The sequence below is a fragment of the Vigna unguiculata genome, chromosome 7 (assembly GCF_037176805.1).
Source record: "Vigna unguiculata cultivar grain cowpea cultivar isolate G323 ecotype 2 chromosome 7, ASM3717680v1, whole genome shotgun sequence".
Taxonomy (NCBI): domain Eukaryota; kingdom Viridiplantae; phylum Streptophyta; class Magnoliopsida; order Fabales; family Fabaceae; genus Vigna; species Vigna unguiculata.
The window spans coordinates 11,515,152-11,524,917 of record NC_140798.1 but is presented as its reverse complement, the minus strand read 5'-3'; the positions used below and the strand labels follow the sequence as shown (position 1 = coordinate 11,524,917).

Below are 9,766 nucleotides of genomic sequence, written 5' to 3'. Positions count from 1 at the left end.
ATTCAAAAAATTTCTTCTTCTAGAATGTAATCATCACAAGATAAATTTCTTGAATGTTGTAGCTCGTAAAATTAATTATCTGTATTGAATACTTAAATCAATATATCAACTCTCATGATCAATCAAAGATTAAATCATTTAGCAAAACATCAAAGTGTGTTATAATTTGTTCTATTATATAGGTGGTCTAAAGCCTTAATCATTTAATGCTTTGTATCACTTAGGTCGTCTAATTACTTGGGTTGTCTAATGCTAAACTTGGTGGTTTACCATTTATGTACTTGTCTAACACCTTGACATGTCTACTTCATAGACTCGTCTTATGCTAAGACTTAGCCTTTGCATTTTTCAAACTTCCATCTTATATTAATATACATGACACGTGAATATTAACCATTAAGCATATACAAGTATAAGCATAAATCATATATTTTGATCTTTAAACCATACAAATCAATTACCCAACCTCATTATATTTGTTAAACGTTCTCTCTTAGTCATTTGGCGTTGCTTCACTTCTAACCAAATACTTACTTGTTTGGTAGAAAGATTGTTTAATTATCATCAAAACCTTATTGGATAATGAAACTCATATAATTTACCAAAATACTCATAAGTTTGAGTATTTTCAGTTGAATCTCTTTCAAATATACCAAATTACTCATAAGTTTAAGTAATTTTGTATATTTTAATTGTGTTATTGATTTTTGTTTTCCATTAACTGGGTCATGTGGTTGTTACCTTGCCTCATCATCTTAGTTAAGTGTTTCCACATGTTGAGAAATGTAAGGTTTTATGCTTAATATAAAACAATGTTGCAGTTAGTGTAAAATGACAACACTTATTGCTTTAACTAAAAGCATAGTCCCATCAATGGTAACGACGTGGGAGTGTGATGATCTTGTTATCCAACACGTTTTCAATGAGAGCAATAAAAGTTACTCATTGTTTTATATTAGTCATAAAACCCCACATCACAATGCAAACAAGTAAGCAAGAAAAAATATCAATCACATCACACATTTAATGAAAAAAATTCGACAATATAAAACAATGTTGCAGTTAGTGTAAAATGACAACACTTATTGCTTTAACTAAAAGCATAGTCCCATCAATGGTAACGACGTGGGAGTGTGATGATCTTGTTATCCAACACGTTTTCAATGAGAGCAATAAAAGTTACTCATTGTTTTATATTAGTCATAAAACTCCACATCACAATGCAAACAAGTAAGCAAGAAAAAATATCAATCACATCACACATTTAATGAAAAAAATTCGACAATACAGACTGAATTGAAAAATATAAAAAATTAATAGGAACTCAATTAAAAATATACAAATTTATGAGAGATTTGAAACTTATGTCATTTTTAATAAATAAGATGATGTCATATTTTATAAAGATAATTAGGGTTTTAGATATTTGTTTTCATTGTTGTCCAAGTTCGTTGTTCTGTGTAGGGATGAGAAAGTTATTCATTCTCACAAATACTTGGGATAAAATTGCTATCGGTAGTAACCGAATGCACTAAACGGGTACATGTGAGTAATATATAACAAGTAAATTAATACCTGCTTATTAACGAGGCGGGAACGATTATTATATTACTTGTATTCACGCACATCCATCACCCATTAAAACTAAAAATTATAATTTATCATATTTTAGGTTTTTTTTATTAGGTCAAATTAGTGAGGAACAAGTATCCCCAATCTATTGACGAACATAAATACCAAACAAACAACATAAATAAAAGTTTAAAAAGTTTGCTAATTATATTGTTTAAATGGATTATATTGTTTAAGTAGATTATATTCTTTAAGTAAACGTTCAATCCCTACACTAAAACATACGTCATACAAATTTAATAAAAACTTAGTTTAACGTACCAAAATTTGTTAAAATCCTAAAACTTGTCTCAGATCTAAAATTAATATACAATTATCTAAAACGTGTCTATAATTTATTATTTCTTTTAATAAAACGAAAATAAAAGATGGACCCAAGTGCACACACACTCACACACTTTGTGCGTGTAAAGTAGTTCCCTGTTCACACAGTCCATATGTAAATGTAGGTAGTAGCCTCTCTCCGTTACCTTACCACTCGCCTTTACTCCAAACCCAAACCCAAACCCAAACCCAAACCGAAACCCAAAAACCCATCTTTCAGTGTTCCGCTCCAGATCTACCATGACGCCGCCGCTGAAGGCCGTGACGTTGACGCACGTGCGCTACCAGAAGGGCGACCGCGTAGGGCATTTCCTAGCGTGGATTTCCCTCGTCCCCGTCTTCATCTCCTTCGGCGGCTTCGTCTCCCACTTCCTCTTCCGCCGCGAGCTCCAAGGCATGTTCTTCGCGCTCGGCCTCATCTTGTCGCAGTTCATCAATGAAGTCATCAAGACCACCGTCCAGCAGGCACGGCCCGCCACCTGCGCACTCCTTGAGATGTGCGACTCACACGGCTGGCCGTCCAGCCACTGCCAGTACATGTTCTTCTTCGCCACTTATCTCACTCTTCTCTCCCTCAAAGGTCTCACCTTCTGGCACGTGCGCGACAACCCTTTCCTCCACCTCCTCACGTGGTCCCTCGCGCTCCTCACCATGTTCTCTCGCGTCTACCTCGGCTACCACACTGTTGCTCAGGTTCTCGCCGGAACCGCGCTTGGAGTTTTTCTCGGGGCGGTTTGGTTCCGGGTTGTTAACTCCGTTTTGTACCCTTACTTTCCTCTTATAGAAGAGAGCGCGTTTGGGAGAAGGCTCTATGTGAAGGACACTTCTCATATTAGTAATGTTTTAAAGTTTGAGTATGATATGGCCAGGGCTGAGAGACGGAACTTGGCGTCTAATTCTAAGGCGGATTGATTGGTATGTTGAAACCTTCGTGATTACCGTTTGGGTATGCTATTCAATGTGATGCTAATTCTTAGAATTGTGAGAGATTTGAATTTGGTTTGGAACAGTTTGTTGGGTTAAAGCTAGTTGTTGTTTTGCACTTGAAGATCAAAGTGGAGGCTTGAAAAATTTTGTTTGATTACATGATTGTGCGGGCATACTGAAATGAAATCATGTCTCCTTTTGTTAGTATCAAGTGGGTGTTATTAGTGTTATTTTTACTGAAAGCTGTAAATATATATATTTTTTTAAAATGATGTTCTTGATCATCATTTTGTTTGATTTGTATTTACTGGTTGATTAATCTCGTGAACGAATGCTATGCAGTGTGTACCTTTTAGTTGGAAACTTTTAGTTGTTTGTGATGGTAGATAATGTGGTTGCTGGTATGCTTACTTTGTTTGTTTCGGTGCTCATTTTGTGTGTGAATTGTTGTCTCTAGTTGGTTAAGTGTATTGTTTGGACAAACTACTCCGTTAGGTTTCTTGGAAAGAAAAAGAATTAAACTTTCTCCGGAACATAAAATTAGCTTATGTATAACCTAATTTAAAGTTCTCTTGTATGATTTCTTTAAATTTTATATTTTAACTTGCATAAGCTAATTTTAATTATGGAGAAACTCATTTTTTTCTTCTAAAATCTTTGTGGGTAAGTTTGTCCAAGGTTATAAGTTCACATGCAAAACAAAGTACGTCATAGACTAACATACTACTGAATCAGTCTAAATGAGAGCTTCAGATATTGTGAACTGAAGCTCAAGGTTATTCGTTATTTTGATTGCTGCCATTAGGATTAGGACACCAAGACCCCCTTTACTGCATATAGTGGTACTCCCTGAAACTCACTACATCGATGATAATTTGAGTATGTTTCTTATTTATATTTGTGATATGAAGTTTGTTAAATACCTGTGTGTGGCATTCTTAATTAGGATGGACAAATTTCATGGCTGGAAAATAGGAAATTTAAGTGGTGGCTCTCAATTATGTTTTGTTTGATACATGGTCCAAAATTCAGAACATAATTAGAAACTTAACAGACTTGATACCAGGTGATACAGATATGATACCTAGTGGACATGGGGATGCATCAAATTTTTAAAATTTGAGATGCATGGATAAAATACAACATATACTAGTAACGTGAAAAATAAATCTTAAAACGCGAGAGGGAATTTATTCGTTTTAAAATTGACAAAAGTTATTGTAGACATGATAGAAAGCTGTAAATGATTTAAGTATTGTGATGTTCTGATTTGTGTGTATAGAAGTTTAAAACTGAATTTAAAATAAATATAAGATACAGTTAGTAGTACTCAAATGCATTTTTAGTTCAATTGAGGAGACTGAGGGATTTATAATGCAAGGGACACATTATCTTGTTCACAAGGGAAAGGCATTGAAGGGAGGGGAAATAAACGAATTACTACCATGTACATGGAATAGTCAAATAATTAAGGGTAATTTAGTTCAATTAGTGCAATACTTTCTCTCCCCTCCAAGTTCCCCAATTCTGGAGAGAAGCTAAAATTGATCGATGTGGGATTTTAACCCCATCCCCTCCATTTCCTTTCAACCATTAAGGAAACTTTAGTGAAGTAGCCTATACGGGTATGAAAGTTGGTAACTGTTTTGTAGTGTTTGTGCGTATTTGAATCAGCTGTTACTGAGTTAGCTAGTGAACTAGAGGGAAATGATAGACGAGCTTTTAGACTTCTTGTGGGGATTAGGAAGAAGGGAAAGGATTCTCAAATTTCGTAGGACTGAGATGTAAATTTGAAATTTCTGTAATACGAGGACAACCCCTAGATTCTGGAATCACATTTGATTCATATTCAGGGAGAAGAGCGATATCCAGTGAAGGTTTTCTTTTACTATCTGTTTTTCTGCTTTTCCTGCACCAGTTCTATAATCTATTCTGACAAGTCATGATCCGTAGATATTGTCCATTTTTCTAATACTAGCCTGAACTATTCGAAGTCAGCCGCAGGTCCTCTTAACTATGATAGGTTGCTGGTATAACTAAGGTGGGGAATAGAGGAGTTATACATCTTTCAGGGTTTGGAGTTTTGTTGATGGCTTGTAATTGTTTCTTAGCTTAGACTAGTGTTACACCTGGAAAAAAAAAGGGGGCGAAGGGACTGGAAAGGTATATTCAGAATATTGTTCATTCTGAATCATTTTGATGGTATTCATGTTAAAACATGGTAATATATCACTCAGGCTTCTGTTAATATTCAATTCATTCGAAAATAAGGAGCTTGATCTCTGGTGTAATTGGTCAATAGCCCAATTTTCTTTTTTATTTGTAATATTTTGGGTTTTAAAGTCTATTTCCTTTCCGTTCTGTTGTCATGGATAATTAGAGGCTTATTTTTATTTAATTTTTTAAAACAATAAAAGATGGTTGATTCAGAACAATTTGTTTTTGTCCCTACGAAAGATGTTAATATACTTGCACAATTTATATCTACATTCATTAATTCTTCCGTATTCTCATTTTAAGAAGGCTTTGAAAAGCTGTAGTTTTGTCACATATAAATAGTTGCAGGGTAATGGAATATTTATGAGGTGTTTCATTTGTCTGTCTATTTTTCCTTGACATCTCGAGAGTTATCTGAATCTGGTTTTAATGTGAGGAAACAAGCATTCAAACAACAATAAATTTGACATTTGAAGAGGCCTATAACTCTAAATATTTCATTTAAATCTGGAATTATTAAATATATTATTTGTTGAACTGTGCTGTCTGCAATGATCATGTTGCTTATAAACTTGAAAGTAAAGGGACTACCTTGATGTTTATAAGTAGGATGTGGTGAAGTATTTATTTGGGCGTTTCTAGATTATTTGGTTTATGTGATGCAATGACTAATGCTGACATTGGTGGATCAGTTGGGTTGGGATGGTGGTGAACGACGGCATGCTGCTGGGTCCTGCTACTTTAGTATAGTGATTATTGATCTCTTATGGAACTTAATTTAAAAGGGAAGAACTTAATAGGTGAACTCTAGATGGAATTTTAAAGGGTCACTAATTCCACAGAAATTAAATTTCAGGAAAAAACAATTTATAATAACAAATTGTTTGGAAGAACCTAAGAAGTCCGTTAGTAAAAATTCCATTGTTCATTGGAGCCATCCACTAAGGTGTCAATTATATGTTTTTACTTGCTGGTCTTTATATATCTGTTGTAATAATCCATCCTGACAGCTGCAATAGCTATAAGATTACAAAACTGTATCTCCCTTTCAGTGTTAGCATAACTGGCCACTTTTCTTTGGGATTTGTTGTCTCCTCAACAATTATTGTCATTAATTCATTCATTTGAAGGCATTGTGATTGCGATGTGCATGGTGTCATTTTAGTTTAATTTACCATATTGAGTTCATGCAAATGGCGGAAATATTGCAAATCATAACCATAAAGTCTTACATATGCTTATGTATATTTTGTTCTAACTGACGTTGTTTTTCTGTTTCTCAGGCACATGGCTCCGAATTTTTCTTAGGATTTGTGTTCATTGGTCTTTATGGCATTATTATTATTATTATAGCTTTTTGCTCTGGAGCTCTCCACTATAGAAGCCTATTGGCTCAGTCACTCCTATAAATGGTATCGATGAAGAAAGCGGAAGAGCACGATTACATGATACAACGATGTCTGTTAAATAGAACTGTGTAAACAATAGATCGACGTGATCCTATAGATAGAGAAATGAATATTCTATCTTGTTTACTTACATGAGTTTGAAAAGAAGATAATTGACACAAATATAGCTAAGGTTGTTCAGAATATTGATAAATTTTTAAACATTAGTTTAGCCCCTGAAATATTGTGCAATCTCTATTGTTTTGGATGAATTTTTTGGCTTAAATTTGGGTGTTGGATTCGATTTGAATATTAGTCGGTTATGTTTTAATTACTTTAAACGTTTTGGGTGTCACATCTTTCCTTTTCGAAAACAGCAACAAGTCGAAGCCACGAAATGGCAAGCAGGATCCAGCCATTATTTTGTTTAGCTGAGGAGATTCTATTTTTTTTCTCCTTCCTATTTAATAGGATGTATTAAGTTAACAGTATTCAACTCTAGTAATTTCAATATTATTAAACTAGTAGCCAATAGATTAGAAGGGTAAAACTAATCTAAAATCATTTTCCATATCAAGTTAATTTTTATGAAACCCTACATTAGGAGTATAGAAATAATAAAAGAGAAAACTAAAGAACTAGTCTAATGCAATATGAATGAATATGAATAAGATGTATAAAAATATGCAAAAGATAAAGTCTAAAGATCAATAAAAATGCATCTAAAAGGATTAAAATGCAAATGTTATGATATGTTAATATGAATGTCCTTGATACTTTATGACAAAGATGAATTTTAGGTTTGCAGCTATGGTAAACAAATTAAATTAAATCAAATAGCAATGCATTGAATAATAAGTTAATTCTAATGCTTTTTTTAAAATAAGACTCATCACTTATATTTTTAAATTGATTAATGTAAATTTTCATTTGTTGGTGTTGTCACTATTAATCAAAATACAATCTCAATTAAATAGTATTATCTAATTATGTATTCCTTTGTCCTCTACTTATCAAGTAACAAAGTAAATTCTTGATTAATTCTTGTTAAAGCTTTTATCTTTAATCAAAGTACAATCTCAATTAAAATTAAAAACTCTTTGACTCATGATTAATATGCATGCAGATTAAACACATTGCAAACTTGTTACAACATAAAAATCATTACTTTTACTTGATTTTGAGACAGAAAACATTAATAAACATAAATCACAACAATAATTAAAAGAATAAACAAATTATTTCATTCTAACTTCAAAATCCATTAAGAAATTACAGCATAATCAACCCCAAATGCTTAACACTCCATGGATGGGGTGGTATATACATCATGAATGACTGGAAAGTGGAAGAATGGAAGAAAGATTGAAAATAGGAGTGGAAAAGAGCTGGGAGGCGTGATGGACAACAACTTCACTAAATTAGGGGTTGTCAAGCTCTCCTTTCTACTTCCACTAGGTCTCTTTATATAAAAATTTGACTAAGCTTTGTTTCTGGCTTTTCTATTGTTGAAATCTCCTTCATAATAATGCAATATCATCAAAATATCTTTTAAATAATCATAATACACCACTTATCTTTTAGGTGGTTAAGAATATCTAAAAGGATTTGTAAATATTTAGCTAGTTTTAAAAAGATTTGACAAATATTATATGTTGATATTTTCTAATATAATTAAATAAATAAATTATTTAAGTATCTAATAAATTATCAACGATTAATTTTTGCCTAAATTTCCCTTTACAATCGTTGTAGTGGAATTCTATTTTCATCTCTAGCAGATTAGCCCAAGCCCAAATTTATGATGAATCTTCTTCTCTACCATTCTTGTTCACGACAGGACTGACCACAAGCCACTAGAAACTGTTGCCAAAACTGTATGGATTTGTAGAGGATGTCATGGTTAAGGCTTATGTTTTCTGGTGAGTGCTCACGGTGGATCTGTATAGGCCTCATGGTGGCTCGCACTATGTTGACGAGATTTACTTTTTGGTTTTTTTGGCAAGGTGTGGTTTGATGAACTCCTAACCTTAAACCTTAAACCCTTAAACCCGAAAGAGTTTGAGGAAAATAAGAATGATAAAGAGGGAGGTTTATTCACCTTTCTTCTATTAGTTTGTTTAACTTTTGTCTTAAATAAATTCTTGACTCACATTTATATCTTGTGTATTATCGGTTTGCTAGTGGCACCTCCCCTTTTGAGGATGTCCTCTTCTAGAGGAATGAAGGGCCAAGAAAGAGCCTAGCCCTAGGGAATGTACTCACCACACCTCTAGTTTTGCTAAGGAGACACCTTTGGAAGTGGAGAAGAGAGCATCTTGGAGTGGGGACCACTATGCAAACTTGGAGGAAAGAAAATGCTTCAATGATCTTGTAATGATTTGAGAATATTCTCCTTTGTACCACCTCCTCTCCCAATCATTAGATTTCTAGAAGATACTTTTTTATTTTTTTAGGGAATCCTCATCTTTGTACAATTGCTAGGAGATCCCTCTCTTGGCCTATTTAAGAGGACTTTCTCCCCACTTGTAAAAGGGTTATTGAATGGAGAAGTAAAGTTATTGTATCCCTTTTTTGTGTGTCTCTCCTTCTAGAGTGAGCTTATCCCTAGTTTTATCTTGAACTTTGGTTCAAGTGGCGATAACCACCATTTATCTTGGGTTGGTCCATCTCCCAAGTGATGTGCTGCCCTCCCCATCCTCTTCCATTCCTTTTCTTTTCCATCTTTTATTTCCATTTCAACTTATTTTATTCTATTTGTTGTTGTTATGTTCTTGTTTCTTTTCTTGTCTTTTGTTATTTTAAGGGATATGCCATGACTTGGTCGCATAAAGTTTGTATGGATAATCACTAAGAGCCATCCATGACTTCTTGGATAGACATTAAATATTTGATGCGCACTAGATTTGTTCCATTCTACTCTGGGAGGGAAGGCCTTTTGATAACAAGGAGGCATGTTGTGAACGAGTATTTTAAGCTGTTAGTCTTTAATGATGAAGGTTGGATTGCATGATGAAACAAATGAGGTCAAGGTAGCTAGGTTTGTGAATGACTTTAAGAGGGATATTCAAGACATAGTAGAGTTGTATGAGCATTCCTCTTTAGAAAATGTTTTGCATCTTGCCCTTAAAATTGAAGTCCAATTGAAAAGAAAAAATTGGGGGGCAAGAAAGAGTTACTTACAAAATGACTACTGATAGAGGTCGTACCCTAGCAAATTAAAACAGATTAAATGCAGTATATGAAAGTTGAACCAAGTTGTCTCCCAACGACCAATG

The 9,766-nt window shown here is 33.8% G+C and overlaps 1 protein-coding gene across 1 annotated transcript; it reads left to right on the top strand.

Moving 5' to 3' along the window:
• Positions 1–2,066: 2,066 nt before the first annotated feature.
• On the top strand, positions 2,067–6,730 carry LPPGAMMA (Phosphatidic acid phosphatase (PAP2) family protein). Its single transcript, XM_028082309.2, has 2 exons — positions 2,067–2,871; positions 6,384–6,730. Exon 1 carries the CDS (start codon positions 2,197–2,199, stop codon positions 2,866–2,868), a length of 672 nt encoding a protein of 223 aa, XP_027938110.1. The 5' UTR covers positions 2,067–2,196; the 3' UTR covers positions 2,869–2,871; positions 6,384–6,730.
• The last annotated feature ends 3,036 nt before the right edge of the window (positions 6,731–9,766 follow it).

Coding starts and splice junctions, on each gene's coding strand:
- LPPGAMMA (XM_028082309.2), top strand. CDS start 2,197: ATGACGCCGCCGCTGAAGGCCGTGACGTTGACGCACGTGCGCTACCAG.